The sequence below is a fragment of the Atta colombica genome, unplaced genomic scaffold (assembly GCF_001594045.1).
Source record: "Atta colombica isolate Treedump-2 unplaced genomic scaffold, Acol1.0 scaffold105, whole genome shotgun sequence".
NCBI lineage: Eukaryota > Metazoa > Arthropoda > Insecta > Hymenoptera > Formicidae > Atta > Atta colombica.
Genome location: NW_017259190.1, coordinates 2,065,969 through 2,087,670, shown reverse-complemented (window position 1 = coordinate 2,087,670; position 21,702 = coordinate 2,065,969). Strand labels below are relative to the sequence as shown.

General features: G+C 30.7%; 1 protein-coding gene and 1 long non-coding RNA gene across 7 annotated transcripts in view; one reads left to right on the top strand and one right to left on the bottom strand.

Annotated features, from left to right (window-relative positions):
* Positions 1-5,996, top strand: part of LOC108690527 — a 6,545-nt gene extending 549 nt beyond the window's left edge. Inside the window, exons 2-3 of the long non-coding RNA XR_001931893.1 lie at positions 4,377-4,487; positions 4,582-5,996. This is a non-coding gene — a long non-coding RNA (uncharacterized LOC108690527). The remainder of the gene's footprint in view (positions 1-4,376; positions 4,488-4,581) is intronic.
* Positions 5,997-6,694: 698 nt separating this feature from the next.
* The window catches only part of LOC108690496 (serine/threonine-protein kinase tricorner), a 138,804-nt gene continuing 123,796 nt past the window's right edge, over positions 6,695-21,702 (bottom strand). For 5 of the 6 annotated variants that reach the window (XM_018197845.1, XM_018197827.1, XM_018197818.1 and 2 more), the window contains 9 exons: positions 13,277-13,353; positions 9,713-9,946; positions 8,917-9,124; positions 8,710-8,827; positions 8,178-8,317; positions 7,887-8,087; positions 7,435-7,587; positions 7,188-7,346; positions 6,708-6,823 (listed from right to left, as the gene is read on the bottom strand). In XM_018197845.1, the coding sequence (XP_018053334.1) occupies positions 6,708-6,823; positions 7,188-7,346; positions 7,435-7,587; positions 7,887-8,087; positions 8,178-8,317; positions 8,710-8,827; positions 8,917-9,124; positions 9,713-9,946; positions 13,277-13,353 (1,406 nt within the window). Of the gene's footprint in view, positions 6,824-7,187; positions 7,347-7,434; positions 7,588-7,886; positions 8,088-8,177; positions 8,318-8,709; positions 8,828-8,916; positions 9,125-9,712; positions 9,947-13,276; positions 13,354-21,702 lie in introns of all 6 variants that reach the window. The other variant, XM_018197810.1, reaches the window with a different exon arrangement.

Here is a 21,702-nt window from a genome sequence, read left to right as displayed (position 1 = left end):
ATATATATATAATATACATACTACTATAAATTATATTATTGAAAATTAAAATGAGAAATTATTATATAATAAGATTAATGAGAAATTGAAACTTATGATAATAACTCGATTGTTTTGTTGCTTTGAATCATACAAAAAGAAACTAATAATTAATAAACAATTATTTTTGCGATTCAAATCCGAGCTACTAACGCCATCATCGGTGAAATGTGGTGAACTGGAAGCCAGAACTGGATTAAAGATGTCAGTAGCGAACAGAGGTAAAATTACCATCGCAGTAAAAGCGGTTGCCTGCTGCACATATATTTTCACTATAGATAACAATTTTTAACATTTAAAAAAACTTTTAATCGCATACGATTTGTTGACATTTTAAGATAAACTACAATTAAAAAATTATTAACTTTTTGTAATATAAACTGATGCTTATAATATATTTGTTAAATTTTATCCGTACAATTAATATATTATTATTAAATTGATCATTTCGAAAAGAGGCAAATAAATTTGAAAATATTTTTTTCGTATGTAATAATATAAAATCTCAAAAAATAATATTTTACAAATACTGTAACATGATAATAAGTCATTTGTCAACAAGTCGTTTGATAATAAGTTGAATCAAAAACATGTTGAAAATTATTGCATTTCCTACATTTCAATTTTTATCAAATGAACATTTATTTTCTCTTTATATCTTATCGGAATAACCAGTTTTATAGAAATATTAAAAGTATGTTTAGATCATTTGTCATTGTAATAGAAATATAAAAATCTTTTCGAAATTTTATGAAAAATCAAAATTAAATTTTAATTTGTAATATCTTACAAACAAAAAATATATAAAGTAAAATATATAAAGTAGTAAAAGTAAGTTTAATTAAAGCATCAAGCTGTTTTAATTTTATATCGTTTAATGTTACAGTTGTAATTTAATTAAATCATGCAATGCAAAATAATAATAATTCATCCAATTTTGTCAGATGATATACATGTCATCATCCGAGTTATAAAATTATTTTCTTTAACTTGCTATAATTTTATTAACTTGCTATTAATTTATAAGTTATCATTACGCTATTACCGAAACAAATTACTATACTCCGCAAATTGCCTCCAGGTTGCATTTCTGCTAATGGAACTTCATGCTAAAAATCATGAACAATAGAATGTTATGTAGGGAACACGTACGAACCGTTTGCTAGAGAATTAAAATAAAAAACAATTTATTAACGACATAATTACAATAGTATATTCTGCGTGTGGAAAGCAATATCTCTTTTTTTTTTATACATCGTTTTTTATTTTATCTCGGACCGTTCGACAATAATTCTTCGATTTAATCACAAGCCTACTATAAAATATCCGCACTTGATATACCTCGTTTTGTCATGCGTCCGCGTGTGTGGTTCGCATTCTTGTCTTCCCTCTCTGTCCCCAAAACAGAATTAACTGACGATTTGTATGTAATTGTTTTTACATAATCGCGAATCTTATACGACAAATGTCACATACAACGAAACGGCCGGACATCGTGTTGTATAAATTTGTTTGACAAAATCTATTCTCGTACAATCGACTGCAATAATGTACTCGCCTTTATATGTAGTTGAAACTGAAAAATGGGCTCCTGAAACTTTTTAAAGAGAAAATAGTACGATAATGTAATTTAAGAAAATAATTTATATCACAATAATTTAAATATTTGATTTGACAATTGATAAATCGACTATTGACAAATTAATGATATATTAATAGTTAATAATAAAAAACAATAAATTATTATTATTATTATTAATAAAAATTTACATTCTTCCATTTTTATTAAAGAACAAGAAGTAATCTGAGTGATTAAGTGCTTTTTATGAGGAATAAATAAAATAATTTTTTTTTTCAAGAATTAATCATTTATAAACTAAATATATTCATATTAATAACATTCAAGACATATATATGAGTTCCTAAAATATATTGTCAGAAGTTGGGACTATTTCTCTTCTTATCTTTTTCATAGTAAAGTCGCCCATTTAAGAATTCAAGGGAAGCATTATAGCAGTCATTGCACTCGTTTTGTATGTAATTGTTCTTACATAATCGCGAATTTTATACGACGAATGTCACATATAACGGAACGGCCGGACATCGTGTTGTATAAATTTATATGATGAAATCTATTCTCGTACAATCGACTGCAATAATGCGCTTGCTTTTATATGTTGAAATTTTTATCATAATTGGTGTTATCTAGTCACCGTAAACTGATGCGCGGGACTGGCCGTGTCTAATAGCTTATTATTACTATGCTTGAACAGGATTAATTATTGAGAGGTTCTACCTAGTGCTATACTAAGTCCGACTACAAAATTCAGCTAAATCATTGTACAAAACGAAATGAATTAAGCCGCGTTGTTACGGAACATTCGCGCAGTTACAGTGACAGATAACACCCGTACCTCCAAACAAAGAATTTGGTTCACACGATTGTCGCAACACGTACTCGCTTCCGTTATCCTCAAAAAGAGCAAAAATATGTTAATATTATTTCGATTCCTCAATACGCATCAGGATGATTCAAATGACTCACACGCGACCTAACGGTTTGTATAGAATACGGATGAGACGTAATGAAACGTAACAATAAAAAACAGAATGAATAATAAAAAAACAGAATAAAGTGTAAAGAAAAGATAAAATTCTGACAATGATCGCTTGTTTTTCAAACGTCAAATTTTTATATTAGATACAAGCTAGATCAGATATAATTCTAATGTTTTTTTTAGCTATATTTACAGTCATTGTAATCCAAATAAACAGTTATTCAATATTTAATATTTATAATGATATAATATATAATATTTATAACTTGGAATAAATCATAAATATTTATAGAATTATCATAGAATTTCGAACTTTTGAATTTTTTCTTTGCTTCCTCCTGAATGTTTTCTTTTGTATAATTGTATTATATCTTTACAATATTTCAAGAACGAGAACGCATTTTCTTAAATTTTGTATGCCTCAATCCGTAGTTCTAGATTTCGCGCGTTGTAAAATGATAAGTGCAACAAAATATTTATCCAAGAGCACTTTGCACAAATCGTTATTTCGCGCACGGGGCGCTCGAAAGATCATCATCGCGTACAACACGGTTCTTCCTCTTTAAGCCTGAATGAGTAATATGCAGGATGCAAAAGATTCCATGATAAATAACTCATCTGAGAAGTTTTATATGATTAGATCAGCCATATTAATCTTTTTTAGACAATTGTGTTCGACTCGAAATAGTTGAGCTATCGTTCACAATATAATTTCAATAAAGAGAAAATTTAATTAGATTTTTTTATCGCGTATTTGTTTAAACTATATATAAAACATTTTTGCTTTATTCATGATTTTTATAGACATGTTGACATTTAATTATTTAGTTAATTACTAATTTTTCTAATTATTTATTTTTTAATGGAAAGTTAACGATTTACCTTTGTGAAAGAACTTTTCGTTTTTCTTTCGACATATTTTAGCAAAAGTCTTTCTAAATAATTTTACAGTGAAGATTTTAATTGGTATTCTCGGTATTTGTAATTTTAAATCATTATTCATCCAAGCTTAAAATATTGATTAAACAAGCGATTCCTCTCAATATTCAAACATGTAGAAGTAATTCGCATTATTGTATGCGATCAATATACGTGCGCGTGATTATCGTATATTACATAATCTGAGAATCTCTATCGCAACAAAAAGGAACCATATGATCGAAAAAATGACAGCTATGACAAGAGAGATAGAAGACGCGTAGGAAGCAGAACCTTTGGACGTGTAATTATCAAGAACGTCATCGGAAGCGGTTCTTATTCGACAAGAAAAAAGAAAAAAAAATAAAGAGACTCCTTGCCGAAGAAAAAAGTAACTTAATACCTAATTAGTACGAATTAGCTAGGAGAGATCTATCGCGGTTTCTTTCATTTAAATTAACCGTAAAATTAACAACTAATCAGTATTCGTACAATGATAAGAACACTAGCGTAAACACGAGCAAAAACGTGAGATTGGATGATATACCGTACGTTTAACACACCCGTAATACGATTCATCATGCGCGATATACAATAATAAAAAGTCGAGGATGGCAGTACAGCGGTAACCAATTAAACACCGGAGCTCAAACTGCCTTGCTCTTAATAATATTTAGTTGCCTCGTCAGTATTTACAGTGTACATCGACAATCAATACCGTTAAGTCTACTTAGAGATTTCCCTCTCATGTGTCCTCAGAATTGTTTTACATCAAATGTGTAGTAGCTCGATACGTGCGTACATACATTTCGTCATCATCCCATTACATCATAATACGTTCGTTCCCTCTCTTGATTTCAGAAAACGAAGAGAAAAAAATGTACACCCACTTGACTTCGAATTCAGAGCACACCTATAATTCAACACCTAAATTTAGCGCATATTACACTTCCTTTCTCTCTTCGCTAAAAGGTATCTCTATGTATATATACTTTTTTACATATATACTTATATATATATATATATATATATATATATATACATATATATGCACTGTGTGTTCCAGGGCACCGAAATTTGCTGCGTCGAAGGCATCTCGTGGCTATTGTTGTATCATTTATTTAGACTTTCTCTTTAAATAAATAAATTGCGATCACTTTTTCGTTTTTTTTTTCTTTTCTTTGCTTAATAGCATGGACGTCAGAGCATCTGTACTCAATGGTGACAAGAGGAGAGATTAAAAGTATTCCATAGCTCCCTAACTTTCCCGCTTACGTTACACTCGTCGATTTAACTCCTAGCATAGTGCAGAAAATAGTTTTCATTTTTCTTTTTTTTCTACTAACTTTACTCGCGGGTGATTTTCTTCTTTTTTTTTCTCTTTGTTTAAATTACTTGCTTAATTGGTAGTACATCGTAATCTAGGCGCTCTCTGCTTTATTTAAACTACCTGAAGACTTCATTCAATAAACGGCATTAAGATACATACGCAGGCGGAGTCGTACGAAACTAATCTCTTCGTCGAATGTACAGTATAGCGTGATTGCGTGATTATTAAGTGGAGACACGCCGGAACGTTACGTGGAAGGAGCGTTGAGAATTTTCTTTTTATACATGTACTATATTATCCAAACGCAATTACGTTTTGAACGCGTACGCGTGCAATCTTTTATTTAACGTATAGGTACTTTTGTGTTTATGTATGTATGTTTGTTATCTTAAATGTTACCTAGTCTTTATCGTTATTACTATTTTATTACCAAGGTGCCCTGGCTGTCAGCAAAACTACGAAATCGTAAATCGTAAAATTGTTTACAGTGCGATCGAAAGAAAAGGTATTCGGTTCCATCGAGTGTAAAATACATATGCGTGTGTATGATTTTCTATACACTATCGCAACACATTGCCATTTTCCATCGAAGAAGTGGCTCATCTCTTTCGTTTAAACGTACGGATTTGTTGGGCTGTCTGTTAGGAACCTTAATAAGGCAACGAAGGAGCCCTGAATCTTACAAGTGTAATCTTTCTTTCTCCCTTCTTACGCTTTTTTACGGTATTTTTTGAAGTTTAGCATCCTTTATCGTATATTCAGACACGGCTAAATGTTTATTATTGCCTTACAAGAGAAAGAGAGATAGAGAAAGAGAGAGACTCGGTACCGAAAATTTATCATTACATAATGCTGTGAAATCATGTAATGATAAACCGTGTAAAATATATCAGGATTTTTTATACATATATAAAAAGCTTCATGCGCATATCGTCAATTCTATTAGTAATTCTCCTAGTTTCGTGAACGGATCTAAGCTCTCAAAAGTAGCGCAAAAATACATAATATTATAAAATTTCATCACAACAATTTTTAAATTTTCAAGACATATTGAAATACGATTAATCACATATATACAACATCAATAAAAGCATAACATCCGCTAACAGACAAAAAGTCCGAAGATAGCAGATATTTTCAACAACTTCATATATATCACAGAGAGTTAATTATAAATACAACGTTTGAACAGAGAAAAAAAGAGAGCTTGATTCGAGAGCTTAGCCGGGTTTTCCACAAATGTATTTCGCATGATAAAATTTCATTGACACGCGCGATAGATAAATAAGAAGTACATGAGGATCATGGAACCGAGGCTCTCTTCGATCATTTCCGTTTAATACCATTACCACAGAGAGCTTATTATGCTACGCTTCGCACAAAACGCCTCCTCCGCGGCATGACAAGATTAAAGAGTAATGTTTCTCGACGGAGAAACTTATGAGAATCACCGTGAGTCACACAACGAAAGACTTCGCTCGCATCGCCTTAACGCGTATTATCGATGCATGCGTCGAGACGTGCAGTATTCGTGTATTGTGCACTTTTATCGCTATACTCTTCTATATCTGCCCGCCTATCTGCTTGGTTGACCGAACTTGTCACCGCTCGCGACTCTCGATATCCGTGAATGACGCTGCATGTATTCACGACAATCCGTGCTCATCACGTATATACAAATAAGAATGATTCGATACTTAAACCGCGCCCAAGAGCGAGACAGGTCAACCATCCACCGTACGCGACACCATTGTCATCGACGATGGCGGATGAGGATGATGTACCAAGGCCGGAATTTCGATCACGTCAGCTGGCTGCTGATTGGCGACGGCGTTGTTGATCGAGCAGGAAGTGAGGGGTTGCTATTTCTTGGTCGGTGTGCCCCGTTGTGTCAGACCCTCGAAGCGCTTGAAGGTGTAATTAATGAATACCCAGTCCTTGTATATTACCTCGCCATCCTGTGGCATTGGCGCGGACGCTATAATGAGGCAAAACGAAAGGATGAAGTGTGTTAGAAATTATTATAGCAATTGGATAATAATAAGGAAAAAATAAATTAATCCGTAAGTGCTCTCGCACGAGAATTAATTTGACTCACTTTAATTTATCTATACTTCATGCGTAAATAAAATTTTTTATTTTTATTTATAAATAATTATAAATTGAGACGTGTTTTAAACATAAAATAAAATAATAATTTTCAAACATTAGTAATTAAAGGAAGTACATATTATATTTAAAAAATATTTCTTTAGTAAAATATTTTCATTCGTTTATGTTTATGCGTCAGGTCAGTTTGACCATACGAGCATTTATAGATTAAAGAAAAAATATATACGTACGTATCTCTAATTTCACGTCTGGAAACTCGTCGAAGTTCGACGTGTCGTCGATGGATCGCACTTCGACCGGTATAGCAGCTGGTCTTTCCCTGATGTGCTCCCAATCGACACCGCGGAAGAAAGGCGCTAATTTGAGCTCCTCGATGCCTCTTTGAGCTCCTATGAAGAATAATCACGATAAAGATTAATCATAATGTGAAAGATTTTTTTTATTTTAATAATTCCAAATAAAGATACAGAAATTCACCTAATCTTCTATCGGCTTCGCAGCAAAATCTGATAATGGTATCTTTAGCTTCTTCACTAATGGGAACTTCCGGTGGAAATACTAACGTTTCTCGCCAGTTCATTACTTTTCTATACGTCTCCTGTGGATTTTCACTGCAGAATGGTGGATATCCTAAAATAGTTATGTTATTGTTAACTTTAACAAGATTAATTTTTAAAACTTTTATTCTATGATATGTTCATCCTTAATAATTATCTTGCAATCAATGTCATCGTTATAACATAATTTAATATGTTTGTAACACAATATATTTTATATTTGTAATATATAATATAATAAAAAAGTGTGTATTTTTATAGAATAATAAATTTATTAATATAAATAAATTAACAATTGTGTAGATTGTTTTTGAAATAATTTATTAATTACAAATGAATTTTGTAAAAAGAAAAATACGCAACACATCATACCTATAAGCATCTCGTACATAATAACTCCCAGGGACCAACAGTCGCAAGCCGGTCCATAACCTGTTTGCAGAAATACTTCCGGCGCGATATAGTCTGGAGTGCCTACCGTGCTGTAAGCCAGCGCTCTCCTGTTTCTTTTCCAGCTCTCAGCTCTCCTTTTGCTATCCATCGCGCCACCGCTTCCACTCCCGCATGATGTCACTGCGTGAAACACAGACGAGACAATTAAATTATAAATCGACATTATGTAAATATTTCTCTTTGACACACGCGAAAAACGTCGTTACTTACTGAAATCGGAAGGTTTCGCTTGACTCAAGTCTCGGTAAAAATCAGTTCTATGTGATTTCTTCAAACCCGTGCACAGTCCAAAATCAGAAAGTTTTATGTGGCCCCGTGCATCCAGCAACAGGTTGTCTGGTTTGATGTCTCTGGAAAATAAAATAAAATTAATATAAGTAATTGTTTATTGTATATACATATTTATTATTGTATATACATTATTATATAACATATATACAATAAAAACTATGTATGTGTTTATTGTATACATATATAAAAACTATGTATTTAAATATAGATGAAATGAAATTTCATATAATTTCATAATAATTAAAAAATTTGAAACTTTTGATTATTAGAAGGACAAGAATTGCATTAAAACATATATATCACAAAACAGACATTTACATATATATTTAAAATATTTTATTTTTAGAAAAAATTAAAATCAATGACTTATAATGTAAATAAATTTCATTATATTTAATCTATTTATATTTAATTATTTCTATTCCCAAGAATTTTAACGAGATGAACGTACCTATGAATAAAACCTAATTTGTGTATGGAGTCGATCGCTAACGCCGTTTCGGAAATATAAAATTGTGTGCACTCCTCGGAAAGCGTGTCCTTCTTCATGAGCAACGTCATCATGTCACCTGTAATTCATCTCGCTTGAATTATTCACGATGCCCAGAAATAGCACTTCCGTTTTCAGCTTGTCACAAAGATCGATAAAAAGACTTACCACCAGGAAGAAACTCCATTATTAGATAAAGATTTATAGGATCTTGGAAACTGTAGTACATCTTCACGACCCACTGATGGTCTGCTTCCACGAGGACGTCCCTCTCCGCTCTGACGTGCGCAACTTGCTCCTTCTCGAGCATGTCTGCCTTCCGAAGGATCTTCATCGCATACACATGTCCAGTATCCTTCTTCTGTACGAGTCTTACCTGTACATTTTTTTTTGTTTTACAAAACAGTACGTTTTGAATAAAAACCGGCAGATTTTCGAACGAATTAAAAACATTTTTTCATCTAATTTTGAATTTTACGAAAGGGATTGCCATTCACTCCGCGAAGCGAGGCGAAACGCTATTTTTTCTGAAAAATAATGAGAAAATTTCGCTCTCTCCTGAACAACTATCGCCTGAGAGAGTCTCGCGTATTCCATTATTATCGTAATTATTATAATTATATGAACAGAAGTCAATCTCTGTCTTTATGTTAAAAATCGCTGCGTAAATGAATAATTTACACATAACAAATATTCGATGAATATATCATTTAAGATGTCATTTAAACAAATAGAAAGTTTAATTTAGAAGATATCATTTAAAATCTATATTTCTGACAAAATGAGGATGTTTAGTGATATCTATTACTTTTTTCAATACTTCTTTTTTACAAATATAAATTTATTTATTAAAATTCAATCTCATATCTCATATCAAGCTAATCACAGCTAATCTAGTACAATTAGACCATTGTAACTGTCCTAACTAGCTTGCTATTATACATCTGTTATCAATGTATAATACCTCGCCAAATGCTCCCCTGCCGATGACCTTGAGAGGTTCGAAATCCTCGACGCCAAGCCTGGACCGCTTCAGCCGGAGGAATTCGGTCTCCTTCTGAGCATGCTGTTGCCTCTTCTCCTGCTTCTGCTGTTCCGAGAGGCCCTCATCCTTGAGGGACTCCTCGAGCTTCGCCAGCCTCTGCTTCCGCTCGATGTGCTGTGCTATCAGATTGCTGTAGTAGTTCTCCAGCGTTACCTGCAAAAGGCAAAACGCGATGCTCTGATTATCATCATACCAAGCTTGTATGATCCTCCTCTTCCTGCAATGTCGTCGCTCGAGAGCTCGTAATGCGATCGATAACACTTTATCTTGCGCACGACAAAACCACTTCCGCTGGTCGCGCGCGGTTACCACGGCCAGTGCGATTATTGTGCTTACCAAGATCAGGTTCACATTGCGAAACGATTCGAAGCCAGCATTACTTTTCGCTGGAGCAACCGTGAAGACGGAGATAGAAAGAAATTCTTGTATTTTCCGGAATAAACTGTTACCGTTCTAAATTGAAATTACAACTGTAGATGGAACATGGAAGTACTATTTTAATTACATTTCCACTTTCCGTTAGCGTAAATATTTGAGATTATGATGCAAATTAAAATTTATGTTTCAAGAAAAATGGATGTGAAGTAAAACGAAATAAAAACAACGTGAAAAATGAAGGAAAAACTAAACATTTTCTATTATTCTTTTCAAGCAAACATAAATAGAATTTTTAAAAAATAATATATTTAAAATTGTGAAAGGGCTGATAAGAAAGGAAAAAAAAATATATAATCTCAATTTATAAACATCAATCGCTGGGAACGTTTATATTTATTTGATTTTTATCATCTCTTGTATATTTACTTATTTATTTGTGTTGTCTATTTATTTATTTAGATCTTTTTTTATTTTGAATTATTCTTTTTTCACTTATTTTAACTTTGACTTTTGCTCAACTTAGATGGAATTGATATTGTAATTAACAGCGAATATTTAAATTTTGTTATTCATTTCTTCTTTTTTATCTAAAAATTTTTTGATTTAATTATGTTTCACGCTCCTGGGATGATTGGGTGAGTTACTTTTTCTTTTTCTTTACTGTCATAAATAATTGTATACCACAACTTTTTTACTTTTGAATCTCGGTATTTAAAGATAATGTCTATATATGGTCTTTATCTCTGGTTTCCTTATTCCGGTTTCCTACAATGGAACAATACAACTTTTAATTTTGAAAATCTAAAAATGTCAAAAACTCCATTTCAGTTTTCTTGGTAGCGTAGGAGGAATAAATAATCCTATATATATTAGGTCACATTTCATTATATTTTCGAAATAATGGACACAAATACAGTAATATAATATAAAAACAATGACTTTATTTAAAGTCAAAACTTTTAAGTAAGTTTTTTGATTAAAAACTTATATTATGATTTATATTTAAAAGATGCTCAAAATGTCCTTCATTATTTCTCACAGGCATAAGTACGACGTACCATAATATAGTTATTATATTTATCTTTTCAAATCTTTGTGTCCATTATTATTTTCATAAGGAAGCATTTATTATTTAATGTTCATAGGAACATTTCTCCTTCCTTTTTATTCAACGCCCACAAAAATTTATGACTCAGCCTATATTTTCGTTGAAAATGAATTGACTCAAAGTCGAGTCAAAATGTATGAATGTTTTATTAAGTACTGTAATGTCAAATATGTATATTTTATTGAACATAAATATTACGTACCGCGCTGACTCTCTCAGCTCTTTTATAATTTTTAATGTATTACTTTTTTAGACAATATTTAATAATCTTCTATAATTATATAAACACGAACATTTATAAGTAATGTTAATTATGTAATTCGTGATCTTTTTATTTTCATCTAGAGAAGCACCAAATTCCAGAAATTTTTTGCAATTTTCTCCGTTTCTAATTCTCCTAACTTTTTCAGGTTTTCAGTTCTCGAAACTTATAGTACCCTCATTTTAAAAACTTGCGCAGACACGCTGACATGGGCAACTTTTTTGCAATGGTCAATAATTACGAAATTATCAAGCATTGTTATCGACTGATAAACGTCAATACCGATAAACGTTGAGTAATCGCATAATAATTAACATACACTGTAATTAGTAGTAGGAAAGAATTGGTTAACTTTTGGTAATTTTTTTCTCAGGAAAGTATACATAGTTATTAAGCAAGAAGCCTTTCAAATTAAGTGATGATTTTTGCAATTCAAGTGATACAATATGATTTTAATTACAAATATTAATTCCCAGCCAAATTTTATTTAGGCTTAATACTTTCAGTGTTAATTAAATTAAGGAAACATTTTCTAATTATAAATATATTTTTTCTAAGAATATATATTTAAATATGTAAATTTATACTAACCGAGAGATCTTTCGTAAGATAAAGAATGCTTTCTAGCAAGAGATGATATAGTGAATCATTCCATCCTTGTTATTTGTCAACGTTAAACAAAGCTAAAATGATCACTGCGTTACACCATGTCTCTTGTGGGACATCAATAAATTATACATTTCTCTTAAAGTCTCAATTTATGAGATTTACAGAAATAGCATCGTAAATAGAAATTATCGTACATATCGTTATTCATAATTTTATTCGTAATAATATAATAAACAGATGGAATTGCAAATTTATTACATTATTAACCATAATCCTGAATAGTGTCGATGTATTAAATTCAACCACGCGGGAATATATAGAATATCGCAATGCTCATCTCGTTAAAACGACGATTAATTAGCAACACAGTCGACATTGCCTCTCACATGTCGACTGAAATTATTTTGGTGTTGATCTATATTTCTTACTCATGTATAAGGTTTCTCGCCAAGAATGATGATTGGGAATACAAAATATTAACATTATTTATATTAAATAAATTAATATTATTGAATATTATAAATTATCAGTTATAGTGTAATAATTTCTTTTACCGACCTCTCCTACCATTTAATCGATTGACCATATGATAAGTTCATCAGATCAAATTTATTATAACATAAGAACTGTGTTATACAGTGTTATTATACAGTTTGATCACTATATTGATCACTTATGTAACATGTTTGTTATATAAGTTTCCTCGCGTCAAACTAGAAAGTTGATAAGAAAGTTTAATATTGATTTACGTGCCATTCCTCATCAAAAATTCAAGATATTCGGATACATGCTTACAGTGTAATTAATATTTAAATAAAAGAATCTTGACAATAAAAAATTTATTAATTCAATGAGATAAAAAATCATTATCTTCATTTAATTTTAAATAAAAATAATAACACAAGCTTCAAATGATTAAACTTTTAAATATTTAATATTTTATGGGTGTAAAAATGATCATATTGCGAAAAAATATCTCTAAAATTAATTTAAAAAAACTATTTAATCATATTAATATTCTATATATTGAATCATCTATCTCGAATGAATTGATAAATGCAGTATAGAGAATAGAATGGCTGCTATCTTAATGGAATAATCAAGTTGAAACTAAATTCGAATTCACCTTGGCCTTGGTCGCCTTGTCCAACGTGTGGCCACTAAATCGGATCGTGCTCTCGGTGGCCGCCATCTCCAGCACCCCTGCAACGAGTACAAGAAAAGAGGTCATTCGGTATCATCAGTCTCCAGAGTTAATGTCTCTTAATACAACTAAATGAAAATATCGCTTGAATTAAAAGCCAAACGACACTCTTACGTGTCAATGACAATTCATTAGATGAAATCGAGAAAGATATTAACTATTTCTGTGTTAATTGTAACATAACATTGTCAAAAAATTAATGTATCCAGAGTGTTCTATATATTTTTAAAGAAGTAAAAATATAGGGATATTAATTGCATTTTTAATTAAAAATTTATAATTTATGTTTAAATTTTTTGTATCTTTAATAATATATAAATATATTAAATGTCTTATATGCTTCAGAAAATCTTGCCATTAGGGTTTTTCAAATTTTTATTTCATATATTCCAATATATCCTCCTATAAATATATTTTATATTTTAATAGAAGTGAATTATTATAGAGAATTTTAAGACATTTATTGGTCGATTTGATTTTATATCTTACGAAATATGTAGTTTTATTGATACTTTTTGAAATAAATAAATTATACATAAATAACTAAAAAAAATAGGAAATAGGAAATACAGAGCTTGATTATCGCTATTATTGGAACAACGACGCTGGATAACGAACACATCTAAGATACTTCATTTTCGAGCGACTTAAAGAAAAGAATTTTGTATAAAGAATTTCCTGTTGTCACACTTGGTACACAATAATATTACACTGCCTGTGAACGTCACTATCTTTTCAGAGACAAGAAAAAACCAAAGTTACACACTTACAAAAGATGACGGAGCATTATAAATGCGCATTATGAGTAAATTATCCCGAGGCAGTTGTAAGGTTGGATTTCCATTGTACCATGTATTTCCATTCGAAGGCTGGATATGTGGAAAATATGTGAAAACGTTCGTCATATAAAATTATTTGAATGATTTTAATGAATCACACTCTTTTGTAATACAGATTTTTTTTCTGTGAAGAGTACACTTATAATGTCAACATAGTGTAGCAAAATGAATGTTTCAAACAATTTGATAAATTATCTATTCCAAATAATTATTTTATAAATATGTTAATTTGGAATTTAAAGAATCTAAACGTAACTGTGCAAAGAATTTAACACGAATCTAGGACAAATTAAATTAAAATTAATTTAGAATCATATTCTGATTATTCTTAAACATTTAAAAAAAGCTAATTTTATAAAAGCATACTGTATTCACATAGATCTTATTTATCTCATAAAAATATTATAAATATTATATTACAACATTATATTACAACAATGATTATTATAACATTACATTGCGAAGTATTAATAGAATAATCATATAATCAATTATAACTTAATATTAATTAATTATTAAATGTAATTGTAATTTGACGAAAACAGAATATTCTTTATTTTATTTTTTATTCTTTTTTTCATTAGAGAAATCTATTATCCAGTGTTACAAATAAATATTGTATGTTGCCTTATTAATGAACTATTAATTGTAATTATAATTTAAGGAAAACAAGATATTCTTACATTTTCCATTTCATTTTCATTAGAGAAAACTTATTATCGAGCATTTCAAATGAATATTGTATATTGCTTTTCCAAACGCAAGAACGGAGAATCGATTTTCATTGTGGTTCCATTTAATACGTCGCGATACATTGTTTCTATACTATCTCATTTTCCTTTGGAACTTTCTACTAACCCGTTTTCCTTTGCAATTCAGGATTAAGTGGTTGATGACAGGTGCTCAGGGTGACCCAATTATAACTTACTGTTCCAGAGCAAAATCCCTCGTGTGACACAAAGGGAATGAAAGGTCCTTTGTTAATTGTACGTTTTACAGCAACGCATAATGTGCAGATAGATTTACAACCGCATGTTAAATATTTGAAATAATGACACTAACCGCGAAGAGTTTTACGATAGATGTTAATTTATAATTGGGTTGTAATATTATTATCCTAATTCGCTATATATTGCGGCTAAAATAATTAAAATTTATAATTAGTCTAAAGCAATTGTTTAGAGTGAATGAGTAACAAAGATACGATAATTATCATATTACATTATGTGCATGATATTTCATATATCGATAATCTTTTAACGCGATTAATTATATCTTATTATGTACATTATATTAATTATGTTTTTTATCTGAAACAAAATTGTACATATAAACAAAACGTATCTAAATAATGTGATAATTATTCACAATACAAAATAGATAATTTTTTGAATTGCTCGAAATATTCATTTCGTCACTACTTAAATGTCATACTTCTCATAGAAAAAAAAAATCTGTGTTACAAATTTGACATTAAAGTTTCTTAGTCTAAATATTTATTTTAAAGAATGCTTACAAAACGAAATCTTTCAAGACAAAGCAGGTCTTGATTGAATACATTTAAAGCAACGGAAGTGTCATCAGTTTGACTGATGGAGCGACAAATTTCTCGTCCGGTTTTTAAAAGAACGGCATATTTCGCAATCATACAACAAGTATGTTTACTATAACATAAATGGTGGTTCTTCATGAAGGAGGCTTATTACGAGAACATCGCGTAGTGTCATCGAATGAATCATTATTACGCAATCATGCGTTATAAGTACCAGAGTTATAATGAGCCGCAAGAAGATCCGTTTTATACTGGCATGTTTCCTTTTATAAAAGTTGTATGTAAACATTTCAACATTACGTTTCCGCAATGACAGCATAACATGACTCACAGAAATTTTACTGATATAAATATTCACAATGCCATAAGAAAAATCACGATTAGAAGTACTTTGTCTTAGTTGACAAATCTTTCTATCTGTATTATAATAAAAAAAGATATATAATAAAAACAATTTTATATTATTTTATATTAACTAAATACGAAATGTCCCTATTATGATCAAAGTTAGAAGTTGGAATAATACATCTATATATGTATTTTGAATAAATTTTATCTCAGAAATACTATTTGAGAGTATTTTTATTATTTCAATTTGTGTTGCAAGTCGAAAAGTAATCGGCATCCAGTCATATTTCTGAGATAAAATTTATTTAAAATATTTATATAAATGTTACTATTCCAATCTTTAACTTTAACCGTAATAGATGCTTTTCATATTTAGTTGATTTATTCATAAAAAGTCCTGTTTCTTGATATTATTATTTTATATTATTTACTTTAATGAAAGACATAATCGCGCGTAAACTTCATTATTTTAAGGATTTCATGATATACAAGCTATGTATAATAGCAAAGTGCTAAATCGCGTTAATCTGTAGCGCATCTATTTGTTTCGATACTCAATTTAATAGGATCAGCGATAACGCAAGCAGCTATTGATCCTTGCAACACTGCAACGTTATGAAACAATTAATGTGAACATTAGATCCACGTGTAAAACCTTAATTATATGGTTAGTACACGAAAGCAATTAAAATACGGTAAAATCAATCATTAATAATTCATGTACGTTTTACACTCATTTAAAGTACGTAAATATATTATTGTAGTAAAAGAAAACTTTTCCGTAATTATTTATTGCGGTTTTCCTGTGTAGAGTATTTTGGAATTTATAGAGAAGATCGTTAAAGCATTAAAGTGATACATATGTACGTGCGTGGGAAAATTAATAGAAATTAATACAATTTCTTTCTCGTATCAATACACGAATTTGCCTGCAATGCAGCGGAGAAAGGTTCGATGGCCCGAACCGCAATACGGTGGACCTATATACAAGGGTTTCCCCTTGCGGTTTATTTTATGAACGTTGATTAGACGTGCCTGTCAGGAATATCACGCGCTATCGTAACTGCACTGAACGTTAATTATCTCGGACATTGTATTAATCATCGTTGCGTGATACGTTGCTAATGGACTTGGGACACAACATATTCAACTAAAAGCATAAACTTATTTGCTTACTCGATTAATATCATTTTGATTTCATTTTTGGCTTTTACGTAAAATGTAACAGAAATGACTAGTGTCATTCCCTTTTCAGAAAAGACTTTTGGACATGAATATGACATGTACGTCAAATAAAATGTTTCCCTGAGGCCCACAGAAAGACTGACTAATGTCGTGTAAATGGACATATGACATACGTCCTTCTACCTTCAAGTCACAAAGTGATATTGATTGTTCTGGTTCCGGACAGATACGTTGATGTATCGAGAAGTGCGAAAGTATGAGTCTATTCATATGAAAAATTGATCTAGAAAAGGTATCGACCCGTACTGAACCTACTTAATTCATTTATGCTTTAAAAATATTTATTTTTTTTTAAATAATGTCATCCTTATTATTTTCTATGGTCTTACATTAATATTATATATAATATATATGTATAAACATTGGAAAATAATTGCGTCGATAGAAAAAACAATCAAATTTAATAATTTTGATTTTTTTAATTCATAAATCCTGTCTTCAATTTATTGACATAAATCGTGGTTCATTATTATCGAGAACATTCATATGATCAGTGTAATTAAAACGACAATGAAATGAAAAGACATACAAAAAAAATGATATTGAAATATCTAATAATTTAGATAGATACAGATCTAATAATTTTGAAACAGAAAATAATTTTGTTAGATTAGCAAATAAATAATTGTGTATGTACATTAATGTACGATTAAACTAACTAAAGAATTCAACAAGTATTGCGTTTTAAAGATAAACAAAATTCCTAGTTATCACTAAAATGTAATTTTTATTGAGCTTTTTTGTTAGTTTAATTAGACATTTTTTCAGTTTTTTTTTCTTTTTCCAAGCATGATGAACAATAGGTATAAAAAGTTTTGACATTCTAACAATTAGATTGAGCATCTTATATAATTTGAATAATAAAAATTCTGTTCAATTTTCATTAAAATACCATTTTTATTGGGCTCTTTTGTTGATTTAATCAGAACATTTTTTCAGTGTAAGAAGCATGATGGGCAATGCTGCAAAGTTTTGAATTCTGGCAATTGATTTGAGCATCTTACATTATTATTTTGATGGTCCAACAAAATTATTTTCAGACCTAAATTTTTTTCAGCAAAACTGTTCTTTCTATGCGCAATTAGTTGAATTGATAATATCATAACATTTTCAGCTTTCATCTCTGTCATCATGATTTCTAAGTAAAAACTTTTTTGAAAGGATCAACGGTATCCATATGTAACTAGTACATATTCTGAGAAAACTCTTTGCGTCTGTCGCACGTGGGTGTAATTCGCGTTAAGCGACAGGATGAATGTCTATTAACTGCTGCGTTACGAGTAACATGAGTTGTAGAACATATAAACAAACTCAGTGACGCGTTTTCCTGGAGCACACGTGTATCATGCATACACCGTGCTCATACGTCGTATATCAAGAATTAATCACGATCGAGCGATCCACCATGATCGTTCGATTACGTCACTATGAAGTTATCCATCCTTGGGGAATTTTAGAAATGTCAACGGATTATTGGAAATTAAATATCATATGACGTATGAAAACGATTTAACAGCAAAGAGGAAAATTATTAAATCATGATTTTGAAAGACATATATGTTTTGCGAATTTATCGTATAAATTATGCTTCATTTCTGATTTGACATAAATTGACTCAAATGGCGAAATGTTTAAAACCACAATTAAAAAACGTGCTGCTACCTTTAACTCAATAAATTCTATAATTTTCTTAATTTTTCTTATCAAAGATATAATAAGAAATGATTTCAAAAATTATTTAATTTATTTAAAAATTAAATGATTTGCTTAACTTAATCCCTCAAATGCAAATAAATAAAAAACGAACATAATTTAAGTTAAACGTTAAAAGTACTTCTTTTAGATTTTTGTCAAAAATAAGAGCCGAATAATTAAAAAGATTCTTTAAAATAATTATAAATGTAATGCGGAATCTGAATTTTTGGTAAGACACACAAGATAGTAATGCTTTATTATCGAAATGTCACATAACAATAACCCTAAGAAAAGTGTCGGGTCGCGTACGAGAGAAAGAATTGTGTGTGCTCCAAGTGGAACGCAGGGAAACTATAAAGCGAATCGTTAAACAACAGCGAAACGTGAGTGAATCATAGAGACAGTGGCGTTCTATACTGGAGCGTCTGCAATGTCGCGCACTTACGCCGCGATCGGCATTCAGCCTTGACGCTTATTAAATAATGCCGATATTTGTGCGGGCGCGAGACGTTTTGTATGTATTGAGTGTGTATAACTCGATTTCTCTTTCTCGGATTTATGTAAACAATCGTTCCTGCGACATTGGCCTCAATGCGATTAACTGTCCAAAGAAATCCATCGACGGTAAGCAGTTTTTTTTTCTTTAAAGATATATCAGAGATGTAGTTTTTGCAAAAAATGACTGTACAGAAAAAAATTACTAAATCTTAGTACATATTTCTTTGAACAATATTAAGTAAACATTTATTATTATTATTTTTTAAAAATATGTCCACTTCTTATTAAAATAATTCTTAATCCAGGTTCTAAATCGTCAAACTTTTTGTATTACTTTCAAATGCAAAATAAAAAATCTGTAATTTCTTCATTAAAAAATACGGATATAATACATTCTTAGTTTCTATGCACGATAGCTCGCATTATTTCAAAATAATTCATTTCCAAATTACGTTGTGACGACAACTTGTGTGAAATTTTGTACAATTTAATTTCGCAACGATAAAATGATTTCCATTCTGTTTTCTTTTTCCAATTGATATTTCCCAGTGATTCCAATTTTTCCAATTTACACAATTCTTCAGATCCGCGTAGCAACTTGATGCTACGAAACAACATATCGTTGAAATTTCTCCATTTCCGTCTCGCGATTTTCGATCCAAAATTCGACTCCCACACGATATTTGCCAATTCGTTTCACACGCAACAATCCGTTATAACGCCATTCGCTGATTACATTACGGATTACAATGCTGAACCGCCCCTGGAAGCCATTAGATCTAGTTTGCCTATTGCACAAGTATACAGAGATGTCGTCAGGAAGTCGCGATGAGGATTCGTCGCAGATGATTGCGTCGTACGGCGAAACTTACGTCACAGTCTATCATCTACATAAGAAGACCATAAAATAAAATTGAATAAACGCCTGTAGTCAGAAATACGTAAAATGTTTCTATTTAAAAAAATATGGAAATTTAAGTCTTCAAGTTAAGAAAAAAAACTCCCACTTCTATCTACATTATTTAACAAACAGTTCATGTCATTTCCTTTTATACAATATATCAATATAACAATTCGGGTTTAAGAAAAAACATAAAAAACATAAGTTATCTAAACCAAACAATAATAACGAACTCTCGATTAACAACAAAAAGCAAACAATGGGGCAACGGGAGTCAGCAGAAGTCCATGCGTATAAAAAATAATTACAAAATAAATGGTTTGATTAACGATATGTATCTTAAGTCGCACTAAAATATTTCACAAAAAACATACATTTCAGTTTCATATTTGAGTCATCATCAGCAAAAAAATGTAGTACAGAGAAATTTTCAATAATCCGCATCTTATATTGATAATATTCATCCAGCACATCACTGTGGTCTGTCAAATAAAAGAACCGTTTTCAACAACTTAAAATAGCTAATTTTTCTTTGAACTTCTTCACTGATGTAAAGATAAAAGCATCGTAAAACGTAAAATCTACATATCTACATATCTTATTGTAGAATACATTTTTTTCTGCAATTTTAATTATTTCATGTTCGTGTAGCAATGTCGAACGTCACGTCTATTCATTTTCATTTCATAGTCAAATAATCGTGCCGAATTTGCTTAAGATAATCAAGCGACCTACATTTCGCTTCAGATTGGCAACTCGTTGCGTGACGATTCTCACGCGTCATGATTTCACACGGCTCTCTTCCATGGAGGAATACGGAAAATCGATTTCACGGCGCAAAAAGTCGACGGGCCGATCCCTCTCGTCTTTTGCGAAGCGCGTGCGGCATATCGCGTGCACGCTTTATGTGCACGACCAACCTACTTGCTCGGAGCGAAGATAACCGTAAATAACGGTCACTGCACTTTTTTTGTCGGGTTGGACGAATCGACGAGTGCGCGAGGAGACCGTCGAGATCGGATTCTTCATTTGTTTCTCGCCTATTTTCAGTAGCATTTTTTGAAATTAAAATTGAAATGAGAGTTTCATAAATATTAATAGGAAGAAATTAAATATTAATAGGAAGAATTTTTGATAGTCAATAATGATCAGTGTTCAAAAACTGATGATACCGCATGAAAAATAAACATATATTTTTCCAATTTAATTTTAGATGATACAACACTTCTCACATTTAAAAAATACAAAATATAAAATAGTTAATTTCTCT